The sequence below is a fragment of the Colletotrichum tamarilloi genome, assembly GCF_030869305.1.
Source record: "Colletotrichum tamarilloi strain Tom-12 chromosome Unknown Scaffold_11.1, whole genome shotgun sequence".
Classification (NCBI taxonomy): Eukaryota; Fungi; Ascomycota; class Sordariomycetes; order Glomerellales; family Glomerellaceae; genus Colletotrichum; species Colletotrichum tamarilloi.
In genome coordinates this window covers 356459-384348 of record NW_026849394.1, presented here as the reverse complement: position 1 = coordinate 384348, position 27890 = coordinate 356459, and the positions used below count along the sequence as shown (strand labels likewise).

Here is a 27890-nt window from a genome sequence, read left to right as displayed (position 1 = left end):
GAGTTGGATATCAACTGACGAATGATTTACGAATGATCTTCTTATAGCGCATAGTACTACTGACGGAAGCAGCGCCTGATATGCGTTTGCTCTAATCTTAGCAGTCGAATTCACTTACCGATGCATTGTCTACTGGATTCGCATGAAACTGGAAAACAAGGTGTTCAAGTACTAATCGTCGATGGTTATATCGGCCTTCGATGTGTTCGTCATAGCATCTCGAAACGCCTCATCGTCAGAAAGCGTAGCCGCATCGAAGGAATAACGTTCCTCTCAGCGTTGACCGCCATCTCTCTTTCCCATTATTATCCTCCTTGATCCCCTCGGCTGGGAGTGGTCCCGAGTGCTGAGCAGCTGCCATCAAAGTCAAAGGTTGGGAACATGGCTGCGGTCGTCGTGGTCCAGTGGTGGGAAAGCCCGCACCGCGTACCGTTCATCCATGAGGCGTTTTCCCAGAGAATTAATTCTTTGATATTCAGCTCCATCACTGACAGTAGTACAGCTAGCAGTCTTTTTTCCTCCCTGGGCAATCGCTCTGGTGGCTGTGTGGACGCGACAGACCCGATCACGGCTACTCACCAATGGCCTGACAGTTTCGAATGCGAAAAAGCATATTTGTGAGAGTTATGCAGTCTCTGTGATGGTCAAACAGCAAGCAGGAAATCAGTCTCTTGACATTCATCGCTGATATCCGCCTTCGACAGTCGACCAAACCCTCAGCGACTGGAGCAACAAGCTCATCAACTGATCCAAAATAGCCTGTCAACCTCTAAGGCGGTATTGTCTACCTCGACTGAGAAGACACCGCATTGTGGTGTTTCGGAGAGAGGAGTCATTCCGCATGCTGCACCCTCAACCTGCGGACCTGCTGTGTCGCTCCAACATCCGTCTCACATCACCACCTACCTCGCCCAAGCTCGCCACAAACTTCAAAAGAGCCCCAAGCAACACCCTTTTGTCTCGGCAGCTTATTGTTGGGTGCAAAACATATACAAAAGGCGATAGACACTCCTCGACGGGAGACTTTGTATGGCAAAGCAAGTATTTAGTAAAGATCTTACAAAGTAGATGGGTTTAAGGTAAGATTTTGAGTGTAGGCAATTTGAATATTGGGACATCATAGCCTCGGTCTGTCTGCACAAGATGTGAGAGGAAAGCAGTTGAGTTTGGATCGGCCGGGCAGAAAGGTGGCATTAAGTTGACATCGAGACAGGGCTTGCGACATGGATTCCTCCCAATATGAGATATCAAGGGGAGGGCGTGATAGCCACGCGGGCCAACATTCTTCTCTGTCGCCCGGGTGGTGTTCCCCAACGAAAACTCCACAAGAACGAAGCAATGATGAGATCTTGAGGCCCTAAATCATGGGATCACATTCATCACCTCTCGGCCCATGTCTAGTTTACAGTGGAAGGCAAGGCAAAAGTCATAGGTGGAATCATAGAAAAGCCATTTAGGGAGTTTTTATAGAATTCTCTGTTAGAAACCCCAAAATAAACCGACTTCTACCTGTAAAAGCTCAGATCAGCTCAAATTAGGCTCGATTCCATGTGCTGAAATCATAACCCGAACAGATGAAACGGACACTTGGTGATGAACGAGGGGGAAGGCTCTTAAGGTAGCTAATCACTTTCCAGGACAGAGGAATTGCAATACCGTTGATGATATTGAATACTCCAATCAAAGATTCTGACAATGGTAACAGGAACAACTATAGAAATCTGATGTCTCATCACCCACTTAGGGAGCCGATGATCACCCCCGCGAATGAGCTGCTTTGCTCAAGTGTTACACGAATAACACCAAGGCCCTTTGAGAATGACACATTGTATTAACCAGTCCCTTGAACTGGAAGTGGCGACTGAAGTGAGAGAAGGGGGGGGGGGGGGGGAGATATGCCATGAAGAGTAGCATACAGCTCGTTCACCAACACGAGGCTATAAAGTTGATATCAGGATATGTGTGATATAGTTCTGGCTCTACAGCTGAAGCAAGCGTAGATTGACGTGTAAACCGGAGCAAAGCTAGTCAATACAGCCACCCTTGACCCAGCTCGTGAACTGATACCTGTACTTTAACGCCATACGCACTCACCTGATTTACACCAAGATGCTCCTAGATACTGCCAATATCCTCCCCGGAATTGAGGAATCGCTTGCTCAATACGTCTGTCTACGACCTCTAAGCATCGGACTTTCCCGCCAATGACCCATTTCCGAGCCGACCAGTCCCTCGCATCCTCTCACAAACATGGCAGCGTGTCCCATTAAACCCTCATCCCCGATCTGGGGAACCATCAGAGACGACATCAAAGCTGTTCACGAGGCCCTTCTCCAAAGACTCACACGCCAGACGTGGGGTTCTCTCTACCCTCATGCATGCATGTAACCCGACTACACAGTAGACATTGCCACCGAGCATCGGCCGGCGGGCCAAGTTACCAATAACGCGAACACCACCGCAACTTCTTCAGCGGCGGAGGGAGCCATCAAATTATGAAGATCCTCATCCACGTCATCCACGTCCAGACCAAAAGAGATTCGAGGCAATAGACTCTCTCCGAACAATTTCCCACCCGAAAAAGGGCTGAACTAGGACGGAAAGTCGACGAAGAAAGGACCGAATGCTCGGTCCGCCATATCCCCATTCTCTCCTTCGAAAAGAAAAGCACAGCTCCTCGAGAAAGAAGCCCCCAGCTCGATAGTCTGTAAGCCGGCTCTTCTCTAGCCCACTCCATCTTCCGTTGGCGCTGCTGCAAATCAGAGAAAAATCATAAGATGAAGAGCCCAAGAACATCATCATCACCAACCGAGGCAGCAACACTTGCGAATGCCAATCATTGGAGGGAGAAAAAAGCCACGAGGCCACCCGCGTGAACCCCGCACATCGACAAGCCCATGATCAACACTTGGAGATCTTTCCCCCCAACGCACCGCACCGTCTGCCTCGGTTTCAACCGAGACTGAACATCGGACCCCCTTCTCCTACCTGGGCAATCAACAGAGGGAGCGAAAGACTCGGTTCGCAAACTACACCTCATTCATCCCATGAGAATGCGACATCTGTGGACGCTGTAAGCTTGGCTGGCAACTCCAACCCTCACCGTACGGCCGAGGGTTCTAATGCGACAGTGTCCTCGGAACCTCGTGAACACTGATTCACAAGACCAAAATCCGCCTCAGGCGCGCACCCTCCTCCAGAGATCTCCAAACCTCGGCGATGCACAACTGAGACAATGAGACTGAGACATTCGACCGACGCACCACCGTTGCGGGTGCCAATACCGAAAGGACACCGCGGACTCGCAGCCAGACCGACTCGAATGAGTAGAATCGATACAACGGCCGGTCAACAAGTCAGGCAAATTTCTGGTCCCCCCTCCGAGATGTCTGAGAGGGTGTATAGCAAATATCGAAGCCCGCTACACACCCCCTTAGTCAAGATCAGAAATTAGACAGAACTCTCACCCCGCCTTTGCCCCGCGAGAAGCGCTAGAAGAAAAAGATAGTGAGACATGCCATCGAAGAAAAAAAGCCTTACGTGGACAGACAACAGAGTAATGCCGACGTGGTATCGGAATCGCTCGGAAAGTGTAAAGACCTTCTCCCTCCACTTGTTGGTTCGATAGACCAGACAGAACCAGAAAAAAACAAAATCAAGCCTCGAATGACCAAACCGAAAAAGGGCCATCAAACTGTTGATCATTGCCCTACGAGCACGAAATACCGCCGGGTGGAAGCTCTCTGACAGAAGGCGCGATGCGACGCTACCTTGACGCCAGCCAGCAGCTCTAGGCCAAAGTTAGCAATGTCTCAGTTCTAGTCAAACAGCTAGACCTCTTCGACGGTCCTTCTAGAGGTTTCATCCAGTGTGGATATTCCGTCGTTGGAACCGGTGCGTCGTTTTTGTCGTTAGGAACAGATACGGATTTGGGAGTTCCAACAAAAAAACGACGACCGAAAAAGAAAGAAATGCCCGTAGTACGAGTACACTAGAAACGGGGAAGAACGCGTGAACCCCATCGTCGGATCATCGGACCCCAAGTCTGTTGTTTGTTCTTATCCCTCTCCCTTCCGCCCACCACGGCGGAGCAGTTATGTCGATCACAAAGACGGATAATCCCACTGAACGGTACCCCAACGTCGTATGCAGACCTCCTCTGGGACAAAATCCTCGTCGCTGAGGCCCCCGGGGCTTCGCTTTTCCCAAATTGCTGGTAGATTTGCAGCGAGGGTCATGTCAATAGTCGCGACGCTAGCCCGCTCATCATTAGCCTCATCTGTGCCGTCCCAGACGCACAGTCCACAAGCGGGTTGATTTCGCGAAATGAATTGTCAGACGGCGTGTGAGTGGGATAAACTCTCCCAACATCGACAGTTGGAGGAATCCGGGGTGGCATATTACCGTAGGGCAAACAGCTCATGGGGCGTCTGTGGTCGTCCGTTACCTTTCACTTTGCTGCCCTCCCTTTCTTCCTCTAGGCTTCTTAGCGAACGCCATCCGCGGCCTGGGCCTCCTGTATAGATTTCTTGGCCTGCATGTTGTTGATTCCAACCGCATGTACATGAAAAAGCAGGTGCGTCGCGTTGATGAGCTGTGCCGCGCACCAAGACCAGAGACCGGTCAGCTCTCCTCTTCGAGACCCCTCTGCAGAATCGGGGAAATCATTCGTGAAATGAGCTCCCGCGGGTTCCCGCAAGCCTCATCGCTCCTCTCCGCATCGCGGCCCTTGATGGTTCGTCTCCCATAGTCATACCATGTCCTCTTGTAGAAAGTCGACCGGCGCTTCCCCAGGCCGCAAGGCTCCCGGTGTGAGAATTGAGAAGAGACCCGTTGCGCCTTTCCTTACCAGGACTCGGCCCACTGGAGGATTCAATCGGACCGGCCAATTCCCATGTCCGTCAGTCTTCTTGAGGTGTGAGCACCGCCCTGGCGGGCCATGGACCATGCGAAAGAAGGCTGGGCGATTTACAAAGAGGGGACCTTCTTGTCTGATCCTCCGAAAGAGATTCCACTCCCAAGGCACAACTCCGGGGGCCAGGCTTCGTGAAACAATAGAGAGCAACCATGACGGCATGCGGAGACCGATAGATCGTTGCGTAGCAAGTGCAAAAAAAAGGGCCCCCAATCCGGCCTCGTGGAAGGGGGGATGGATAGTGATGCGATTCTCACGACTCCTCAGTCAGCATCTGCGAGTGCATGGCGTGTACCCGCGATGCCAAGATGCATCTTACACACCCTTCAAGTTACTCTGACCAACCACACCTACGGCCCGCGGCCTCAATGCGACTTGTGCCTGCATCTGAGGTGCATACACATCCTGGAAGTTTGGAGGATTCCATGAAGTTCGCAGTCGTGGGTGCGAGGTTTTCTAGGAGGACCAAATGAAGGCTAAGTGGCAGAATCGTGTGGTGGGCCGTGGCATCCAATCCGTAAGAAGACTCTTCTGAAGGGGGTCGGTCAAGATCAGCTGCACGAAGGGCTTTGGGTTTCTTTGTCCCAGGTAGAAGCTGCTTCGACATCCCGAACCAGAAGCGTGGAGGTGGCAGCCCATATCTGTCGATTCAGCGTTTCATGTGAGCTCCTGAATAGACGTCGAATTTTGCAGTGAAGTTTGGCTCTTATCGTCGTCATCGTACCACTAACGCTGCCTCTTTGACCAGAGGTTCATATATTTGAGGGAGGATAGCCATGTGCTCGGCTCTAATCCACAAGGTTTATTCTGCCTATTCGCCTGCTCTGTGGATTCAAGTCGAGCCCGCCATGGGCTGAGAACCAAAAAGAGCATCGCGTCAAGCAAAGCCCTGCTCAATGAAGTCGTTTCGCGGGGGCAAGCTTCCTGGCTTCCTTTTCAACCTGGTATTTTGACAGGCAAACAGCTCAACAATTAGGGCGATCCATTGGCTAGAATTACCATATCATGGGTACGAGCTCGGCCCTGGCCAGTCTGACACATTGTAGCTTTGTTTCTTTTGAAAGGCAGTGGAACCGTTAGTCCGTTGGTTTTCGAGATTTTGAGGAGGGGGGCAAAGACCCAAAAGTTCTTTGGGGCGCCAGGGGTAAGAACAAAAATCTAGTGGAGAAGTGGATGAGATGAACGTGGTGGAAAAGCACCTAGTCCTGGTCTTTGTAAAGTCTGCCCAGGATGCGATCATGTTCCCGGGGCGCGACGTGGATAAGGTGCCTTGGAAAAGTGGATGAGCCTTTTTTCTTTTGTCCGAATCAATCGTAAATGCCTCCGCTCTCAATACTTTGACAGTTGATAAGGTTTACACTGCTCCGAGCCCCCGAGCGGCATTTGCTTCAAGGGCACGTTGATATATTGCGGCCCAAAGAGGGGCCGTCTGTTGTTGCTTTCTTGTGCGCCAGTGTAGACTGGTACGGATACAGACACTTCCATCCGCATGTTGTGACTTACCCCCATCGGATGTGAGCAATGGGCTGCATGCTGAGGAAAACTCGGTCGAGGTCGAATCACGTTCTCGAGGGTGCCCGAATAGCACCCTGCCGTTGTTGCAAAATGGACGTTCTCCCGGCGCGGCGAAGCCTTTCCGCTCCCACACATGCCCTGCGCCTGGGCCGACAAGAATTGCCTCTTGAAGTCTCGCAAGGCGACCAGTCGTTTTCTCTTCTTCGATGCCATCTTGCGGCTGACGAGATAGGATGGCATGACGGGTTCCAGTCTTGATGGAACGTCTCGCTTCCTATGCCACGCTGCACTGTACACTACGTGCTCACAGGCACGCCATGTGGGTGGCATCCGGACCCGGGTAGCGGAAGCCATTCCCCTTGTGTGCTTCGTTGCCTTTTCTGAGAACTCAAGATCGGAGAGGACAGGCTCTACGGCTTGCTGGGTGGACGGTGGACCTATGCGAGTGAGCCGGTGGGCCTGCCGTGACGAACGCGTGCTTACGAGCGTCGCTCTTGATATCAGGATGTGTCGTCACGCATTGATGAGGGGAACAGAGATCTCGGCTTGGGTTCATTGGCGGGGCGCCCTCCTGAGAAAGGTGTGAGCCCATCCATAGCCTCTACTCTGTCCTCTGTACCACACTATGGTAAGCACCTCGTACTGTTAGTACCACGTTAGTGTAGACAAACGACTACCCGCGACTGACAGCCGTTGACGGAATTCTTCAAGGTGCGCCCTAGAAGCTTGAAGAGAGGCCGACGCGTCCTTGGCCGGCTACCACTCGGCCACCAGGCTTGCGGAGTGCGGCGTAGCTTCGACGCTTCGCTGCCCCTGGATTACCATTTCGGGAGGCTGGCCAAATGGGGCTAGTTTCCCGTTCCGCCCGCCTTTAGCGACCTCCCGAAAACTGCTGGTCGCCCGGTGCCGGACCCGCTCGGTCGGCGCTGTCTACGCCTCCCACGGATCTGAGTGGTTTTTCCCTCCAAGACTCCTTCAGGCTTCGATAGGCGCCTCTTGTTCTGTGTATTTTACCCGGGGGACTCCATGGTCTATTCGTGCGTGTCTTCTCACTGTCACCCGAGTCTCATTGCAAGGGGAACGACCTAAAACCCCGACGGGCCTTGGCGGTTCGGGATGGACCACGGCGACGTATACCATCAACGGTAGGTATTACGGCCGGCTCTAGTGTCATCATCGCGTTCATTCAGGGTCCGCAGTGTCTGACGATAGATGCCTGCAGCCAATGGATCTGACTCGATCAATGTTTCTATCGCAACAGGAGACATGCTTCTCATTTTTGGATCGATCATGGTGGACGCCGTCTGCCAGCCAGCCCGCCCCCGAGCTACCTTGGCGATCTGGTCCGGCTCCGGGCCCTCTCACCGAGGATCTTGTGAGAGCCTACCCGGCCATGCTGTGACTAGAGCCGGGCGTTGGGCGTTGGGTGTCGTGGCGTAATCCACCATTGATTCGGTAGACCATGCCTAGTAGGTCCAAGGGAAGTTGTTGGTCATCCGTTGCCGTTCCATTATCTGGTACCGACGTCACAGGTGAGCCGTGTATGTCTTCCTCTACTGCGATGACAGGATAGGAATCCTCATGCTGAAGTCGGTGCAGCCAGCGAAACAATGCTGGTCATTGGCTTGCTCGCTTCAGAAAGTTCTTCTTGTTGTCGGCAAGGGCTAGGCTCGTAGACCACGGTAGCTGTTACATTGAGCATGCATACAGCGGGGCTCTCGCGATGACAATGATTCGGCTTCAGGACCCGACGATGTGGTCAAGCCTCTTCCACGAGTGGTCCGGATCCTCAACCTTTCCGGAAAGAGTCGATTCCCTGATTGAGATGGTGGTCCCTCTGGTATGCCGTACTCAAGAAGTTGTCGAAATTTCCTAAGGGGCTCTTTGTCTGAGACCGAAATAGAGCTGGTCGCTGGCGGGAGCAGAATCGAGTATTGTTGCTCAGCGCACCAATCCGATCCGGGCAACGGGTTTATCGATGGGCAAGATATTCCAAACAACCTAGAGGTTGGCTGACGCCATGTCGTTTGCCATAATGAAATGACGGAAATGACGAAAATTCGGCTTTGTCATTTGAATGCAAGCTAAGGTTGCGTTCGTTGTCTGGACCCAAAATCGCGGCCGAGCGACATATTTGCGGCACTTCGCATTTCCGCATGTTCGAGAAGCTCTTCCGAAGGCTGTCACAACAAAACAGTGCCAACGCCAACGCCAAGCTAGGACCCCTACCTGTGGCTTCTGGTATTGGAAGGTCTTGAATTCAGCAGATGTGACAGGACAGCCTGCGCGCTATCGACTCTGAGGCACACTGTTGGGATTCTGAACGGTCAATCAAGAAGGTGACTGCAATTCCTTGTCTAAGTGGTTTTCGACCCTGCAGCTATAACGACTCAGATCGCGCCTCAACCTGGTTGCGAAGTTGACAATCCAGACGATTTGACAGCCCATAATTTCAACTCGAGCCAATAGGATGGATACCTTGAATCTCAGATATCTGACGGGTACAGTCGATCAAACCGCCTTCCACTTTGTGCAGATATTCCGGCGATGCGGCTTGCCGTACCGAACTACTGTGTACAATGCTGTTTCGAGACTACCAACTTTCATCCTCAGTCTGACACCCGGGTCATGGATGTAGGGCAGATAGAAATGACATGAGCCGTATACGCCGAACCAGTGACCGATGGGATTGATTTCGAAACCCTTCCTCTCCTTATCCGAACATCGATGTCATCGCTGGACTTGCGGAAATCCCTATTCGATAGTGCATTGAGGTTCATACTGAGTTAAACTTTGTCGGATGTCACCAGTCCGCGGCTACAGAGCCACTATAGTGCGCTGGTTCATCTAGTGCGCCGTCTGGTAGAGACTAATATCCGTAGATGAAGACACCTTTGTGACGCCCAGACACGCCAGGCTAGCTGAGCAGGAGTCCGCGATGGTGGTGGTGATTGTGATTTGTGGTGGTGGAGGCGTGTTGCGGGGTGGTGTGCCAGGGGTAAAAGGTGTGGGTGGGACTGCTGCTGGGTGGTCGTCTTTGGCTGACCGAAATGGACATGTCTGTGCAAGAACAGGGGACCACCAACTCGAGGGGGTGGCATCAAGGGTCGCGGAGCTGCGGGAAGTCTCTCCTACCGCGCTGCGCAGTGTCGGCTGCACCCCTATGTCAGGCACATCATTCCGCGCTGCGAAAGACGTACGTCTGCGTAGCTCATGCAGAAGTCAGGATGGTTCAGAACCTGCAGTGACGGGCATTGAGGGCGCGCCGAGACACGAGTTGAAATTTGCTTTTTGCTCAACGGGTCCTAGGCTCGGAGGAAGCACTTAGGGCTTCTCAACCCGTCAATGAAGCACACAATCCAGCGACTTCAAGGCCATCCTTTCGCATCGGTTGATTGGAATGATTTCCAGGTTGTTGGGCCTCGTGGTTGGCCGAGCCAAGCGAAGAGAAGCACAACCCCACCAGCTTTGCTCCAGCGCTGTGCTCCACGGTGACTGCCAATCGATCTGCAAAGCAGGGGCTCGTATGGGCAACGCAATGAGACACATTGGCCATTCACATCTTTCCGATCGTTTCGTGGGCGCTGAGAGGCTCAGGGACGGCACGCCCATATGAAGACTCGGCGGCGTATGCGCGCTGACGATTGATTCGGGTCACAAAATCGTTGACGACCATAACGATCATGGCCACCTTAACCTGGAGCTGTAGCGCTTCGTGATCCAGGTGGAGTGGGAGCTGAATGCCAAGCCTTGCCTTCCAGGCTGCTAGCAAGCAAACTTCGTCTTTGTGCGCGCACTTGGTCAATCTGCTCCGTAGATGGCCATCCATTCACGCTTCCAAAGTGATGGAACGCCGGGATCTTGCCCCAGAGATCTCTTTTTGGCTGACAGGGCTCCGAACGCCATGGCAATTGACATGCCTTAGCATGGTTTCTTGAGATTGAAGGCGCCTGGCAAAATGAACGGTGGAGCCCCCTTTTCTGAGTGTGCTTGTTGGTCTAGGCCCTTTAAACATCGCAACCAACAACAAGGTCTTCGAAAGACTCGTTGCAGGCAATGGGCATGGCTGCTACCATTTCTTCCCCGCGCGGAATCGCAAGACCGTCATTACACTCTCCGGATAGTTGGAGCTGGTTGGAAAGCAAGACGGGTGTCCATAGAGGTACGTTGCTAGCGATCGTTGTCTTTCTTTTATGGAGGTCATTCGTCCCATGCTGCGTGCTAGCTGCTGAGTACAGAAGCCACCACGTTAGTCGCAGTTGGCACAATTGCGGCTTCGCTCTTGGGCATGCTTGAAGGTTGGAACGAGACTTCTGCGAGACAGTACGTGAAACCCTCCTTGCTTGTCTCCTCTGTGTCTCTCTCGATTTGGCACCTCTGCTTCTCTCACCGTTGAGAGAAGATCAAGACATGAGGTTCCTGCGGACAAGCAAGGGGAGCCGATGGTTTGCCTCCCTTTCAGCTGGACAAGCGACGCAACAGGCAAGGCATTGCTCAGCCCTAAAATCGGCTGGCTGCTTTTGCCCTCCCTCTGCTATGTAAGTACGTACGAGCCGTGGGTATCCGTACTCCGTACAGAGAATTCATAGAAGCGTCACAGCTTTGTAAGTTCAGGGGTGCCATGTCTGGCCTTTGACGTGGCCAAGGACTATATTGACAGACATTAAGAGGCGTTTTCTGCGAAGTGGCAGTAAAGTGCAACGTCCGGATTTGAATGTGGGCCAACGTGGCAAAGAGTCGTCAACACGTTGCGTTTATTCTTGGTCGCGGAATAGACCGATTCGACGAGGTACACAGACAGAAGAAGCGCACCAGGCGTCACTTCTGGTTCCTTTTGCTTTGGTAACTTGTCTGTGCACAGCGAGAGGCACGCACGTTCTCGGCACTTTGCCAGCAGCACCAGAAGGCTGGGATTTCAAAAAGCCGCTATTCAGCTGACTCGCGGGCACTAGCCACGCAGCTTTTAGCTATGGCTCAGCCGCCTTCGAAACGCTCGCTCGAGTACCAAACAATGGGAAATGGCTAAAGTGGTTTGTTCGGCTTGCTTCGATCCATCTCGTTGCTGGAGTATCGCAAAAGAGAATCGTAAAGTCAGGAAGCAAAGCTAAAGCGGTGAGAGATGCCGGGCAAAGCTGAAGCCGAGCCATGATTGTCACCGGGCTCTTCGTGATGGCAAGGGCTACGGTGAGACATGCAGGCGCATTGCAACGAGGGAAACGTCAGTGAGAGACATTCGACTGGCAATGTCTCGCTCGCTGCCGTGCCGAGGGAGCGGACGGTGATGGAGGTGAGGGATCTGAGTCAACTGACGGTCGGTGGTGCATCCGATACGCGCCACACCATGTGTACAGCGTAGACAGCGTCGATAGCTGGGCGTGTTATAAGCCCCAAGGCATGAACGGTTGGTAGAGGCTGAGGTGAGGTGGCATCGGCAGAGCACGGCACTGTTGGAATTTGCTAGTGAAAGCCCTCGATTGGGTTGGCGGGAGGCCTTGAAAAGCCATGCGCGGCATGCTTTGTTTGAGTTTTCTGGGGATCGATTTGCCGAATGTTGTTCGACCAGACCAGACCAGACCAGACCAGACCAGAAATAAGATCTCCGTAAAGACGAAAGACTGCGGTATCCGTAGAACGAGAGGGTTGAATCGAGGTCAACTTTCAGATCGGGGTCGTTAGGTGGTCCAAGATTGGGTCACGCGGTTGGGGTTGAGTAGAGGCGGCGGCCGGCGCGCAGCGGCCACGGCGGCAAGAGAGCACATCACAGGGACCTAGCTGGATAGCTCGAATGATAGGCTCGACGCGTGAAGAGCATGAAAAACGGAAGCAGGGGAGTGCGAGGGGCTCGCAGTGATCTTTCCCAATTCAGCCGTCGAACTTTACCTTATGTCATGTCTGACACGGGACATGGGTGACGGGCAACTGCAGAGAAGATGTGACTCCTTCCATGCCTTCCTCACCAGCTTACCTTGGTTGCGTTATTATCAACACGGAAAGTCTTCGTACTCAACCTGGAAGGTACGGAGTATCCATCCTCAACCTGCCTTGGGCAACGCCACCGCCCACTATATGCCAACTTGGCAGGAACAGGATGGACAATTGTGGAAGGAGAGCTGAGCAGTCCAAGAAACGAAGAGCCATGGAAAGAGAGAGAGACAGAGAGAAAAGCCACCATGACAAGATGTTGGAAGGCAAATTGGACGGCATGGTGCCCATCAAACCAGGGGCAATTCGTGCTGTGCCCCCTTCGCGTGATGAAAGGCATTGATGAATGAGGGACTGCAGAAGCACATTTTAAGCCAACCGAGATATTGCATCTGGGTGATACTCCGTAAAGGTGCCCAGGAATGTTCTCAGCACACTTGTCGACACGGGTTGTGCGCATTGTGAGTGGTGAAATATTTAGCGGGACGCCGTGGACTGTGGACAGGTGCTGAACAACACCGGGAGAAAGATCCACTGAATACCCTCGTTGAGGCCTGTCTGCGGCCTTGACTGGTCTCTCTGCTGGTGGGGTTACTCGATGGGCATCCAGGATTTGGTCCGCCACGGAAGATGCAGCACCTTAACTGGAGCGAGGTGAGCAGCCACGCAGTACGGAGTACCTGAGCAGTCTGGAGGTGGAATTCCCGGCCACACGACAGCAGCCCGGCCAGGTCGAGAGTCCCCCGGCCGCCGATGTGGGTCTGTTAACAATGCCCCATCTTTTCTTACAAAGTTCACGCCCCCCTTTCACAACAGTGGTTACGAAGTACACCCCTCCCCCCTCTTTCAGGCTTTCCTCCTCCTCCTCTTCCTCCATCTCCTGCGTCCGTCCCTCTGCTTATTCCACTAAGCGCTCCTCCTCTTCCAATTCCCCTCTCCTTTTGGTGCATCTTTTTTTTTTTTTTTTTTTTTTTTTTTTTTTTTCCCCCCCCCCCTTTTCCCCCCCCCTCCTCCCCCCCCCCTCCCCCCCCCCCCCCTTTCTCTTTTTTTTTTTTTTTTTTTTTTTTTTTTTTTTTTCCCCCCCTTCCCCATCCCTGGTCGGCGGCCATCAAATCCACACCCTACCCCACCAGACTTCACCCTCCCTCCTAGCGTCCCTCGAATCCAACAACACAATGGAAGGCCATGAAAACCCTCCTCTCCTCTTGCTGTGCCTGTGCCTCTCTTCCATCCTGGGCCTGGTCCATCAATCCCTCAATTCCATTCTCACGCTAACCTCCACACCCCTGCCATGAAGACTGTCGCCTCCCCAATAGGGCATGCAGACGACGATGCATCGCCTCACGCGAAGCTCGCTGAGTTCCGTCCCACCGTCGCCGCCAGAGAGGGTCGTCGGGATTTTTCCTACAAGGACGCCCATCATCGTCACCTAGTCTATGTCCCTAATTGGCCCCTGTCCACGCCCAACTATACTGTACGAAGTAGCCTGCCCATGTCAGTCCCAGAGTTGGCCGACCCATCACACGCAAAATACCCGTTCCCGAGTCCTGCCTGGTCCGTGGAGTCGTGGTACCCCAGCATCTCTGGCCTGGACCCCGGGACCAGCGCCGCGACTGGTTGAACCTGATGGTACGGAGTACACTACGAAGTACACACCAGAGCGGCCGAGTGAAGGAGAGAGACAGACAGCCAGACACCACACACCCGCACGCCTCTGCAGAAAGTTGAGCGGACACTACCCAGTAGCCCACGCATCGATGTACATAATGATGTCCCACCCTCCTTCTTTTCACTCGAGGGTCCTCTTGATCGGTTCTGGGCTCCTTCGTCGTTGCTTCTGCTCACGTCTCTCCTTGATACCCCGAGTTGCTGTTGCTACGCTACCATCAACCGGCATCGCCCTGACCTGTCCTCCAATTACGGACCATGACGGTAGCGATATAGCCAGAGACGTCTCTGTCCCATGCTGCAAAATCTCGCCGACAACTTAGACGCCGCTCGCCCTACCTAGTTCGCCGGAACATATACGAATATCTGGGAATACGGTTCAAGTAAAGACAAGACTTGAACTTCAGCGGGACTGAGGACGTTACTTGGGGAAATTGTTCAAACTACACGCCATTTAGAGGGCATCCGACACCGAAAACAGCCGTCAGGACTACGATCATCACTGCTACGATATATCACTACGCTTGAGCACCATTGCTATACTGCGATACTCGTCCACGCATTGTCCAAAGTAGTATTGGCTACTGGAACAGGATCATCATCAAGCGGCTGCCCGACTCGACAACGAACGGAACTTTGAACGGCCGTACATATTTCAGTCGCCCGTCAGCTATAATTCGACCATGGCCAACGAATCTCTCGCAAGGGGAGGCTGTCCCATCCCATTCTACTCTGCGAGCTTGTTTCCAATCGACGAAGGGTGTAAGTTTGATGAGCTACAGCATGACCGGTCAAGTTGTTGACCTTTCACAGTTATCGAAGGCCGGCTATGCCAAAACTTGACCGCGACCTTACAGTGTTGCTTGCCCTGCCCGCTTACGGACTGGGTCTACCCGGATTACTTCAACACTCTGACAACGGCAGCCAACTGGGTCTGCGTCGCTAGCGCAGCATGCTGTCTCTTCCTCCTGATATCATGGGCTTTTCTGCCTGTTGATAAAACCTACAGACACTACCTCAGCATTTGCTTGACAATAGCTGTGTTCATCATGAACGTAAGTAGCCCGCCCTTCGAATAGGGACGAGGGAGACTGACCTCCCCTTCAGCTTGGCTTCGTCGTTCCACTTGCCGATCAACCGGAGCAATGCTACAACGACATCACACCGCACAGCATGAAGTCGAGCAAAGTCTGTGGTGCCTCTGGGGCCTTTCTCTTGCTCGGAGGCTGGGCCGGTGTCATGTGGATCTTCTTGCGATCATTGTCCCTGCATCTCCAGATTTGTTGGCAAGTTGTCGTGGGCCGCAACTTTATGATTTTTGCCCAAGCTACGGGCTGGGGCATCCCGCTTGTTGGCATCGTCGTTGCCCTCGTCTTCAGTGGCGTGTCGTTCCGATTCGGCGCTACTTGTCACATCAACCACAAGAACAGTCTTGCCGATTTCTGGATACCTCTGCTGGTATTCGCCGGTCTCACGGTCATCATCCAATTCGCCACTTTCGGATATTGTATCAAGGTCTATCTTGCTTCCCTAGCCGATAACAGTGCGTCGACAGAAGGGTCGAGCTTGCCCACATACAGCAATAGCATCCAGACCATGAGCCCCCGTCAAGCATACCGCCGAGTGCGACGTGTCATTTCTCTCCAATGGCGAGGTATTGCTATTGTTCTCATCATCATTGCCGACGTCATCTTCTTCTCTGTCGTCTTCGTGTTCCAGGACAACACGGTCCAGGCAGTACATGACGACGAGAGCATAGCCCAGGCTTGGATTCTCTGTCTTGTCAGCACCAAAGGTGACAGGACGAAGTGTTTGGACAAGGCTAAGAACATGGTTGTCAACGAGGCAACTATTACGGCGGTCCTCATCCTTCTGGCGGTAAGTGACGCTCCCCTATGCCCTGTACACTTTCTCAGGTGACTGACTTGATCCAGATGAATGGTATCTGGCTGCTCTTCCTACTGGGTCGCTGGGCCATGGTCCTTGGCTGGGTGGACCTTTTCACCTCCTGCCTAGGCAGAAACAAAAAGGAGTTCGTATCGGTGGATGCCAGATACGATGTCAAGAAAGACACACGTGCGTACGAGATGCTGTCCAGAGACTCGAGCGCTGTTGTAACACCAATCTCTCCAGTCAAATCCCCCATCGTAAGTCCCAACAGCGAACGACGAAGAACGCCGGATTACTTTGGGCAGACCGCTCGCTATCAGCCGCCGATGCGGTCGTTCTCGAGTCCTCGACCGCCGCAAACACCTCCCACCTGGGACGCGCGAGCGACTTACGCTCGGCCCGAATCACGATCCCGAGGGGACGGCTTCGATGACATGAACCCACTTGGGATGAACCGTATATAATGAGACGAAGCGGCTGGTCATGACGGAACGAGAAGAAGAGAACCAAAAAAAAATAAAAACGGAGAGAACAATGCGTCTGAAATCGGACGAAACCATATTTAAAGCGCCTGCTTTTAAGCGCGCGCGCAACAATACCCGACGACATAAAAGGAGCGGCACGATTCGGCCGAAGTTGGATCTTTGCCCGCGCTGATCCGCGCTGACGATGAACACTGATCAGTGTCGCAAGAAGATTTGAGAAAGATGATGTAATGTGGAGGAACCACCGGCCTCATCGGCCATGTCAATATGTCAGAAAAAATCAATGTAATATCAGCGTCGGCGTCTCGGTCTCGTTTATGCCGCGAAGGAATGCGAAGAGTACGTTGCCCCCACAATTTAAAGACCCGAAGGAAAGGATTGTGGGAAGGTCGGCGGCGGGAGCCTCTCTCTTATTGATGGATGGGGGCCATGGGCCTCGGCGCTTCAGTATCGGGGCGGGAGAGGGAACGGGATCGGCGGAACGAATCACGATTGACGGACATGTAGGAGTAGTTGAGAGTCCGAAAAATAGAAGAGTCACGCGACAATTTAATGCGAGATGGCCTTATCAAGTACCGGATTGTGCATGTACTGAGTTTCCTAACGGCCCAATGGGTGGAAACATGAGGAAACTACCGAACAAGGATGGTGGTGGTGGTGGTGTTGCTGTGGGTGGGATTATGGAATAAGCCCGCCCGGAAGATGCGGAATGGTCGGGGTTTTCACGAGTGATGCGAGGAGCAGCAGCGGAGGGGGGCCAAACAAATCTCAGCAATCGCATTGGAGCGAGCCATTGATCAAGTGCCATGTCATCCAATTCCATTGCATCCCAATGCCTTCCGCTCCGGCTTCTTCGGAGGGACCCAGGTCTTGACTTCTGCTAGGCTTATGTGATGTAAGCGGGAAGTGCAGATTGACTGTTCAGGCAGTGTACGGACTTTTTCACTCATCTGCCCATTCTTTTGATTATAAGTAGGTTGGGCTTCCAAAAGGAAGAAATTTTCACGTACGAGTATAGTCCCTTTTTTCTTACACTTGTAACCAAAAAAAAAAAGTTTCGTCATTTATACTGAGAGACTCTGACCGAAACGTGTGCATGACTTCTGACGACGAGGCGTCAACGACGACGAACTGTTGATCCTAGCTTACACGACAAGGACACTCATCCACCAAGTTATCGTTTCAGATACTGAACCGACTGGGTTTCTGAATTCACTTGACCCAAGCCACCACGAACTACGAAACAGAAGAAAAACGTTTCAGTCAGCTTCAGAACTGTCGACCATCAACGACTGAGGACGGTACTGAGATTTTGGCCTGGAAGTTGGGTGGAATCGAATAACATACCGAAAGCGAAAACAACGGACGGCAGCGGAACCTGGCCGAGAAGGGGGGGGGGGGGGGGAAGGGGGAGGGGGGGGGGGGGGAGGGAAGAGGGGGGAAGAAAAAAAAAAGAAAAAGAAAGAAAGAAAGAAAGGCCGGAACTACAAAGGGGGGGGGGGGGGGGGGGGGGGGGGGGGGGGGGGGAAAGGAAGGGAAGGGAAATCAGACAGAGAGTAAGAAACCTATCAATACCGCCAAGACGGAAACGGCCTGACGTCTACAAGGGCTGTGCGCGTATTCGGTGTGAGCGTTTCACCGGACGACATCAAAACGAGACGAAAAGGGAACATCTCGAAGGAACGAACAGCGCAGTCCGAACATTGAAGCGTTGCGTTCCCGAGCACGTAGTCGAAACGTTCTTATACCCTGCTCAGGCTAAAGTCTCTCAAGGAGATCAAAAAGTAAGGAACACCTCATTACAGGGAGAAAGCAAAAGCAAAAGCAGAACACAGACAGGTTCAAGGTGTGTGAGGTCATCTTGCCCGTTTGTTAGGTTATCGGCATCGTCGGGACAAGCTCTGCAGTCTGCAAACCCCGTCCGTCGTCCGTCGGATTTGAGGCTTTGTCCTTGCAGCAGGGCTGGCGCTGGAAAGGGACTAGTTTGCCCCGGCTTGACACCACCACCTCCCGCACAAGCCCACCGCTTCCCGATCCCGCCAAGGGGAGCCTCTCAGCGGACTCACCTCAGCTCTCAAGGTGGTGACACCGGACTCCACTGATTGGATTACAAGTCCCACAACCCAACCTTATCGCTTATCTTATCGGAACATTAGTGATGCCGTTTTCCGAGATCTTCAAGCTGAACCCCGGCACGCCAGCCAGGGTTTGGCGCTGGAGCGCGGGACGTCCCCAACCTGGGACGCCAATTGATGACATCGAGCAACCGAGCACTCCGCCAGCTAGAGGTGGTGTCTACCTCCCGAGCATAGACAATTCTGCGACAACAGAAGATCATGGAGCCTCCACCGGCCTCTTCTTCCGCAAGATCTCAACCTCACCTCAGCCTTCTGCACCAACAGCAACAACACATTCGAGACTAAGAAAGAGAACCTGCCACCTTGGCTTCGTCAGATTCTCGTCCTTTAGAATGTTTCTCATACTGTCCCTCGTCTTCCTCGGCGGCTACGTCCACTACTTGTGGAAAGCAGAGGCCGCTCTCGGTGTCCCCTGGGTGCCTGACCCAGAGGCCCAGCTATTCCAGCAGCGGCCCCTACTACCTCCGGCCCAGGAGACCAGCATCGACACGTACTCGCTGCCGCTGCACACAAAGGGCCGGGACATTGTTGACGAGGAGGGACGTCGCTTCAAGCTCCTGTCCGTCAATTGGTACGGCGCCAGCGACGAGCTCAACATCCTCGGCGGTCTCGACGTCCAGCACCGCGATGTCATTGCGCAGACCATTCGCGGCCTGGGCTTCAACAGCGTCCGCCTGCCCTACAGCGACGAGATGGTCATCACCGACCCCCCGATCCCGGCCGAGCTGGTCGCCGCCAACCCGGACCTGATTGGTCTCAAGGCCCTCGACATATTCGAGGCTTGCGTGACAGCGCTGACGGACGCGGGCATCGCCGTCATCGTCAACAACCACATCACGCACTCGACCTGGTGCTGCGGCGCCGACCCCTGCGACGCCCACTGGGCCAACGACCACCTCGGCCCGCTGTGCCGCATCAAGCAGACCGAAGAAGACTGGATCCAGCACTGGGAGAAGATTATGCTCCGCCTTGTCGACAACCCGGGCGTCATCGGCGTCGACCTGCGGAACGAGGTGCGCGGCGTGTGGGGCACAATGACCTGGGACAAGTGGGCCACGGCGGCCGAGAAGGCCGGCAACAGGCTGCTGGAGATGAACAAGGACTGGCTCGTCATCGTCGGCGGCACCGAGTCCGGCAACGACCTCACCGGCGTCGCGAAGCGGCCCGTTGTGCTCGACGTGCCCGACCGCGTCGTCTACTCGGCCCACGTGTACGCCTGGTCCGGCTGGGGCAGCCTCGAGGGCCGGTACTCGAAGCGGGCGTACGCCTCCTTTGTGAAGGCCATGCGGCACAACTGGGCCTACCTCGTCGAGGGCGACGTCGCGCCCGTGTGGGTGGGTGAGTTTGGCGCGCCGCACCAGCCCAGCATCGGCGACGCCAATTACTGGAACAACCTGCTGCGTTACCTCAAGGTCATTGACGCCGATTTCGGGTACTGGGCCGTCAACCCGCGCAAGCCAAAGGATAACGTCAAGGAGACATATGCACTCGTCGAGGACGACTGGGTCACGCCCGTGCTGGATTACCGGATGAAGGACATGGTTGAGATTATGAGGGCGTAGTGCGCTCCGCAGTTTTGGCTGGATGGTGAACAGGTGTGCCTTCTAGAGTCGCGAATTGAGGAGCTCTTGGCGACGATGTGTATTTGATGACACGAGAGATGGAAAATGTTTTCCCCCCTTTTTTACCACTCCCCCTTAATGGCGTTTTATGGAATGGTTCTTACTATAGGCACTTTGGTTTTTTTTACTCTGGGAGTGCCAGCTTCGGATACCCGGCTTTGGTCAGGCACGAGCTAGACGGTCACTGACGATTATGTCATAAAAATTGGCGAACATAGCCATACGTTGGGATTAGGATGACAGTTTTGATATAAGCAATTGGATTCATGAATGGCTACGTAGTCAACGAATAAGAAGTCCCTTGGATGAACTCTCAGTCCCTTCCTCGTCCCGTGTGAGGCATCCGCCATAGGTGACGCGAAGCATTGTTACTAAGGTACGAACTGATTCATCTGCGCTGATTATGCTAGTCCACGTGGTAGGACACGATGAAGAGGTCAGCGGATGGTCTCCAGTGGCTGTGGTGATGGAAAATTGGTCGGATGGCATGTCCGTGGCCTTGATGCTTAATCCGTCTTTTTGCCTGAAGGTACGACCACTACTCGTAACTAGAGACTTCTTTCAATACCGCCCTGTAAGTCCTGATGATAAATGCTCACGGATGAGGTAGGTACTGCTGCCCTCGTATAAGGTATACACTGGAATGTTTCCTCCCCGCAAAACGTGCTCGCTGAAACAATCGACCCCTCCTCTCCAGACAAGCAACCCGGCAAGGTGATCCCAACATCCTCTGTGGAAGCTCCCGTTATCGATAAAGCAATGGAATGGAAAACGCAGGTGCCACCCGCCCGACTTCCCATCAGGTCCCGTCATCAGGCCATCACCTTATCGATAACCGCAAATTAAAGTGGAGCAACACCCCTCAGTGGGTGTGCCGCCGCGCGCGTGAGTTGGAGGTGGGAGGTCCCGGAGGGTGGTGGTGTGTGTGGGTTGACGACAAACGGCGGCCAGAGGGAAGCTGCGGATGAGCTGCGGCGGGGGGGAATGAGGAGCGGCCATTCTCCAGACCTCACCTTCCACCAACCCAACTTTCTTCGCGCAGCCATACACACACTTTCAAACCGTCGCAAAAGGCAGTGTGTTTCTTTTTCCGTCGGAAACAGGCAAAGCCTCGAGATTCTATACTTTGCCAAATCCACAACAAAGGGGACGGCGGCTCGTATGTTGCGCGCGAGGCGAAAGGGAGAGAAAGACTCCAAGGTGCGGTAGATGGCGGGCCAACAGGGTCAGTATCACGATCGCGGCTTCCGCGAGGCTGTGTTGGGGAAGTGTCAGGTCCAGACCTGTGTCGATCGGGTACGTACGACGCAACTTTGCTTCCTCTGCAACTCTGCTTTTGTTTTCTTTGGGGCAACGCGAGAAGCCTCTGCAGCTATTCCTAGTATCGACTTGCATGCTGACTCTACTTTCTTAGTTTGGCGACGGAGCTACCGAAGTAATCCGGCAACGCGAGCGCGACCACGTCAACGGCATCGAGAATGACACCCTTGTGCAGGGCGTCCCGTCTGACCAGATTGTAACGGGTGTCGAGGATGAGGATGCGGGCAGCTCACAATCAATGTCCTTGGAGAGGAAGATACCGAAGACGCCGTACTTTAGGAACAACCTGACAGCTCTGTCGCAGAGATACAATGTTGGATCTCCCCTTCCCGCTTCGTCGGATGCCGTGAGGGACGACCACTTGGCTAACGGGACTCCTCTCCTAGCTCTACTTCGCTGCGTACGAAAACCGAATCTTCGTCTATCGCCCCAAGGGCGTCCCGAAACAGGCACTCCCTCGGGAGCCGAACCTCATTCTGGCCACGAAGCCTGACAAGATCGCGCGACATATTGGAGGCACGCTGAATTTGCGCTTCTCCCATCAGATCAACCACGTCGCCGTCGGGTTTCTCGGGAGAGAGGAAATCCTCGTTTCGGTCTACGACGATGGGTCGGTTTTCGCGTACTACGTCCGGAAGATTGCAAAGTATATCGAGCGTATAGCGTCCGCTTGTCGAGAACCCAATCCGGTGCCGACGTACTTCTTGCGCGAGAACGTGGGTATTTCGGCATGGGGCATCGCGATTCATCAAAAGTCGCGACTCATCGCCATTAGCTCCAACAAGCGGGAAGTCACCGTCTTCGCCTTTGGGCTCTCCCGCTTGCCCGAGGATATGGATTGTCATGCGAGACACTTGGATCACTGCGAAAGATCGGTTCTCAAGAGGAAACGAAATTGGAGGATTTGCATACCCCTGGGTGAAGGGGGTCACAACATCCCCAATCTCTCTCTCTGGGACGACCATCATGGGTACGCTGAGAAAGTTGTTGCGAACGATATCTACGGGACGACCTGGATCTTGGACATATGGAAGGCCGGAACGGCGCCGTTCAAGATATCGCACAGAGCTAACGTCCAAGGGCAATGGGCGTTCCGTAATCCAATGTAGGCCATTGTCGGACACTTGAATGTCACCTCTGCTAATCCAATTTCAGGGGCTGGGGCGTCATTGTCCTTCCGTACGAGAGTTTCCTGCCCGCACGATCTGTGACAGACCTCCTGGGCATGGAAGAGTCAGACATCATGAACGCTAAAAACTCCCACGCTGGGCGATGGATTGAGACCCAACGGGGCCTCTCTCGCATTCGCGATCACCCTGCGGAGCCGATTGCTCAACGCATGCCGGAACCTGAAGCGTTCGGCCACCACCACGGAGCGGCATGGTTTCAGCATCAACAGCCAGCTTTCCTAGCTGCTATACTAAATAACCAGCAGTTTCTCGGACTTCCGGCGCCTCCACCGCCGCCGCCTCCTCCCCCTCCTCCGGCACCAGTCGACAATGATAATAATGTAGACGGCGGTGCTGTACCTCTCGCGAATGCTATTGTCCCTCCTGGAGCCCCAGCGACACAAAATGCGGTCCTGTTCACCCCGGATCACGAAGACGATGACGACGACGGGTGGAGCGAAGAGGGAGAAGAAATTCCGGTCGCAGCATGGGACGATATGTCTTCTTCTGCTTTTGATAGCGAAGATGATGACGTGGGTGGGCCCAACGGAGAGGATGCGAATGAGATCGTCTTCATCGAGGAGGCGCTTTCTGCAACGGAAGAGAATGTTGGGTCTGGCGAAGGCATGACGCAGATTGCGCCGCCTGAGATGCTTTCTAGCTTCTTCAAAAACACGCCGAACTACGACATGAGCGAATTCCAATCTTCCTGGCTAGACATGGTCTATACGCCTCACGATGGCAAAACGTACGTTGCCCCAACGACAGTCATTGGACGCCTCCAGTATCTTCGTCGACCCCTGGTAAAGAATCGAAACACAAAGGAGCAGGACAGGAGCGCCCTCGAAGAATTGGGCAACCGGTGCTGCATCTTGCGAACCTACGAAGAGGACATTGAGATGCGCAGTATCAACCCAGACGACGGTGCGGCGGTCTTCTGCAAGGACCCGATCAGCTGGATGTACCCCCCTCACCCCTTACTGCAGCATTCCGAGCGGCTCAATATGATTCTTCACATCCCGGAGCTGTCGCTCGTGGTGATCGGATCCGCCATGGGTCGTGCTATATTGCTGACCCCGACACGCTCGCGTTACCACATCCCGGGGAACGGGTATAAGCTGAAGCAAGGGTTCCGGATTGACCGTGTTCTGCCGACGCTCTCGGACGAAAAGGCAGGACGTCGGCCGCCTCGGGGACTCTATGGCATCGCTGCTGGTCCGATTCAGGAGGGCGGCGCGACGGGGTGTCTATTGCGTGCTGATGACGCAGCTATGCCGTCGCCTGCGTCGAGACGGTACAGGCTTATGCTCCATTATCGGGATCATAGTATTTTGAGTTACGAGATCAGTCGCGATGACAAGAATGAGCACGTTCTCATCTTTTGAGAGGCAGATTTCTTTGCAGAAGGGCAATGGTGAGGAGCCAAATCGAGGTATGAAGAGAGAGGAGAGGTCGAGGGCAATGATTCATCAAATACGCTGGAGGCTATGGGGGAAGGGAGTTATGCATTTTCTTCATGGACATGATGATGGCGTTTTCTTGAGGCATTTCAAAGGTTTTTTTTTTCCTGATACCCGGCCTAGTGAACTCCCCCTCTCTCTTCGTGGTTGCTTGGTCGCGGAAGAGGGAGAGGTCTTAGCAAAAAGATAGCTTGGCCTTTTGAAGAATACGATAGCCATTAACCTTGAAACGTGTGTAACGTGTGTAATATTTTCATACTCACTGAAGACCGATCTTCTTGAAAGTGGCTGCTATGGAGAGGGGACGAAAGGGGCCCTGGGGTGATGACCACACTGCTTGAATTTCGAAGGGGTATGGAGGTTATCTTGCAAGGTCTCTCTCTCTCGCGGATTCTCTTGTCAAATCCGATGTGGCGTCTTGCTTTAGTTATGGATTACTTGATATCTGGTCTTGATGGCAAGTGTTCCACCATGCAGCCTGGCACTGATGCTTGAGGTTAAGTTCCTCCGTGGATGACCCCACCCGTTTTGAAGAGAACTTGTTAGCCTTTTCTGTTGGCAGAGTGGATCCTATATCAATGGTTCAGCGTGAGGTTTCTCCTCCTGTTGACCATGTTTGTATGTGAAAATCAACCGGGTTGTGTGTATCATGTCCTGTCTGGGAGTTTTCGTCCCCCTTGTTTGTGGTATTTTGACCCTTTTTCTGGCTTGAAGTAGGTCATGGGAGAACGGTACCGGAAGCTGAAGTGTAAGGTGATGGTGGCTGGTGTACTGATCAATGGCACGATGGAGTCGCATCATTTTGCGAAGCTCATGGAATGTGGATGAATATACAAATCTGCTTTGCCATCTCTATTTTGCCACGAAAGGGCGGCTCTTGTGGTTTAGATTCGAGGGGGAATCTGATGTGCTTCTCTCCGGCGTGGAGACCTTCGTTGGGAACTATGAGTAGTACGTTGTGTGTGATACACATTACGCGGTGATTAACGTGCGATGGAACGAGGAGGTACGGGCTCGAAGATCTGCGCCTTGGTGAGCTCGTCTAATTCAAGAAGCAATCTCGCGGAATCCAGGAAGTCACAGCCATCGAGACCCGGGCCATATGTTACTCGCCGTGAGTGTCTTCGAGTCAGCACAAAGACAATGAGCCCAACCCCTCAATCAATGTATAAAGCATATTCTTCCCGGGGATGAGTAGAAGCAACATCATCCTTGATGTCGTTCATCATCATCGAGGCGAACCGACGATATTCTGAGCAGCCCGTTTCGCGTACAAGTGGACCAAGCTGTAGCCACGATAAAGCACAGATGTGCGGTCAGGGAACAATCAACCGAGTACACATCATGTATCATGGCTAGGAAGGAGATTCGCTCCGTAGTCTGACATCGCTGCTGACATGGATTGTATTCAAGTCCGTATATGCGACGGTTGCAAGGTAGTCAAGCCTGAATTTGACCCATTGGCTAACATACTATCTTGTAGATAGCAGCAGCATATTCCGGATGAGACCAAGATGCTCGCTACAATTACTTTGGATAGATAAGCCGAGCAAGTCCACCCGATCCTGCTGTCTGCCTGGGTCGGCTCGCCCCTGCAGTTCACTAACGAACTTATATCAGCCTGACTGAAGACTCTGGTCATTGCCGAATACCTTACCGAGGCGAAAAACATTATAGGTCAAATGAGGGAGGCGCTTTACACAGACACTGTTTCTTCTCACTCTGAGAATGATATGACACGTCTTTCCGACTCTCGTACCGACATCAACTTGCTCCAACCTGTAGAAACGCACTCATTCGGCCGACATAGAGCGTAGCTGTACACATACACGGACCAATTCTTATTGTCAGGCTTTCCAAACAGAGGGAAAATTATATAGAAGATACCGGAAACTTTCGTATACGGTGAAGTCACAGAAGCTTCGAGCGATGGTCAGAGATGCCACAAAGTTGAGAACTGTCAAGCAATACCCGGCAGGCTTTCCATATAGATCTTGTTCATCCTCGATGATAATACATACAGCAAATGCAGAACAGTCTCTGGCTCTGTATTCTTAGAGTAGTTGCGCATTCATCTAGACGTCTCGAAATCCTGGAACGTCCTCCACTCCCTTATTTCAAAAAAGAAAAGAAAAAAAAGAAGTAGGAAAAGGCATACTGAGGCAGTCCGGAATGAAACCGAGTCACTCTTACACATCGATCCGGAACTTTGACGTGTACAATGTCCCAAGACAGTCATCGATGACTTTGATACGACTCGCTTCCCTTGCCATTCTCGGGGGTCAGTGACTAAAGTTTCCCGAGAGATATAGAGGACTCTGGCTTAAAACTAGTCCATTTGATACCAAAGCTCCCACACAGATAGCTGACTCCTGGCTAGTTTTCAGCATGGAAGGCTTTGATCAAGATGTGAGTTGCTCAAAACATGCCATGATACAGGTGTACCGCAGGAAAGGACCATCATTCGGTCCAGTCCCTTGAAAAAAACCTCCCTCTCTCATCATCAGACTTTCCAAAGACCTCGTTGCGAATCACGACTTGCAGCCTTTGTATGTAATCCTGAAAGTAATGAGCCTTGCTAGCCATCAGACGTGGTGTCACCTGGATCAACGTCTGTTATGACAAGCCCGAATCCGTAGAGAGATGAGCTTGGCCAACGCTTAAACGTAGCCGTTACCCCCGTTAAATAGCCCGCAGCATACAGTATGAATGATCGCGGATAACCCTTGAGTGGACGCTCTGATAAAAGTAGCATCAAGTGACTCGCTGCGTCGCCCGTTATGCTCTTATCCATCGGCATCATGTTCCGTAGGCTTGAACAAGACGTCTAGAGCATCGATAACGACGAGGTCAAACTCGGTTGACACGTAGTATCACAAAAGCAGGATCATTGGAACGGGAAAACTTGAGAGTATCTGCACTCCCCGCCAGAAATTTCAAAGGGTGCAGACTGCTGATGAGATATGAGCCATGTGTGAAGCCAAATTGAGCAGATAGCTGCCCCAAATATAGATAGGCTACCGCGGATGTTTCATTTTTGCCAAATCCGCCAGGGTTGTTTGGCAACGAGACATAGAACACAGCCCGTTGACCTAGACGAATCTTATGGCCGTAAAATGTTTGTTCGTCAAACCCCCCATGTTGTGAAGCAGGTCTGATGTAGCACTCACGCACTGCGTCTGAAGCGATCAAAATGCAGGACGATGTCGACTCAATCGTGACAAGGGAACGGAGCCAACTCCTTGCACCCCGGATACATGTGTAATTTCGTTAGCTGTATAGTTTGAAGCTTCTCCCGATAGCACCAAAGGAAGCCTCTCTTCTAAGTCTTGATACTCCCATGATACGGTGGAAGCCTCATCACATTCCAGATCGATTCAACTCCATACGATACCACATACGATCGTCCAAAGCCACGTAGTCACTTGCTCTCTTCAAAAGCAAGCCATCAATCTGCAACGCCGACTCGACTTGCCTGAACCTCATATCCGTAGAATCCTTCTAGAAGGAGAAGAACAAATAGGGGATGACCGAGAAGGAATGGAAAGCCCACGGCCTTCGGCCGGCCCGAGCGGACCCACTTTGACTGCCGGTAAGGAGCGAACGCCCCCGAAGTGGATCCCTCTTCCGCTAGCGGAGAAGGAAAATGACATTTTGCTCTGACAAAACGACCGGGGTTCCGATTGGCTCATCTGGGCGCTGATAAGGCTAAGGTTTAGCGCAGGGCGACTGGCGCCGGGAACAGGGAATCTCTTCTCTTGGACGACCGGCGTCGCTAGGATGGGA

General features: G+C 53.1%; 6 protein-coding genes across 6 annotated transcripts; 4 read left to right on the top strand and 2 right to left on the bottom strand.

Moving 5' to 3' along the window:
- Positions 1-4103: 4103 nt before the first annotated feature.
- Positions 4104-6447, bottom strand: CTAM01_04618 (uncharacterized protein; the record flags this gene model as incomplete). Its single annotated transcript, XM_060520648.1, has 2 exons — positions 4104-4254; positions 6419-6447. The coding sequence occupies 2 exons, from the start codon at positions 6445-6447 to the stop codon at positions 4104-4106; spliced, it is 180 nt and encodes a 59-aa protein (XP_060384602.1).
- A 2830-nt stretch (positions 6448-9277) lies between these two features.
- On the bottom strand, positions 9278-10259 carry CTAM01_04617 (uncharacterized protein; the record flags this gene model as incomplete). Its single annotated transcript, XM_060520647.1, has 2 exons — positions 9278-9632; positions 9991-10259. 2 exons carry the CDS (start codon positions 10257-10259, stop codon positions 9278-9280), a joined length of 624 nt encoding a protein of 207 aa, XP_060384601.1.
- A 3384-nt stretch (positions 10260-13643) lies between these two features.
- Positions 13644-13973, top strand: CTAM01_04616 (uncharacterized protein; the record flags this gene model as incomplete). The annotated part of the gene is made up of 1 exon (XM_060520646.1): positions 13644-13973. One exon carries the CDS (start codon positions 13644-13646, stop codon positions 13971-13973), a length of 330 nt encoding a protein of 109 aa, XP_060384600.1.
- Positions 13974-14703: 730 nt separating this feature from the next.
- On the top strand, positions 14704-16374 carry CTAM01_04615 (uncharacterized protein; the record flags this gene model as incomplete). Its single annotated transcript, XM_060520645.1, has 4 exons — positions 14704-14782; positions 14834-15075; positions 15128-15898; positions 15955-16374. The coding sequence occupies 4 exons, from the start codon at positions 14704-14706 to the stop codon at positions 16372-16374; spliced, it is 1512 nt and encodes a 503-aa protein (XP_060384599.1).
- Positions 16375-18553: 2179 nt separating this feature from the next.
- On the top strand, positions 18554-20095 carry CTAM01_04614 (cellulase; the record flags this gene model as incomplete). The annotated part of the gene is made up of 1 exon (XM_060520644.1): positions 18554-20095. One exon carries the CDS (start codon positions 18554-18556, stop codon positions 20093-20095), a length of 1542 nt encoding a protein of 513 aa, XP_060384598.1.
- Positions 20096-21364: 1269 nt separating this feature from the next.
- CTAM01_04613 (uncharacterized protein) lies at positions 21365-24029 on the top strand (the record flags this gene model as incomplete). Its single annotated transcript, XM_060520643.1, has 4 exons — positions 21365-21451; positions 21570-21788; positions 21862-22580; positions 22631-24029. The coding sequence occupies 4 exons, from the start codon at positions 21365-21367 to the stop codon at positions 24027-24029; spliced, it is 2424 nt and encodes an 807-aa protein (XP_060384597.1).
- Between the last annotated feature and the right edge of the window lie 3861 nt (positions 24030-27890).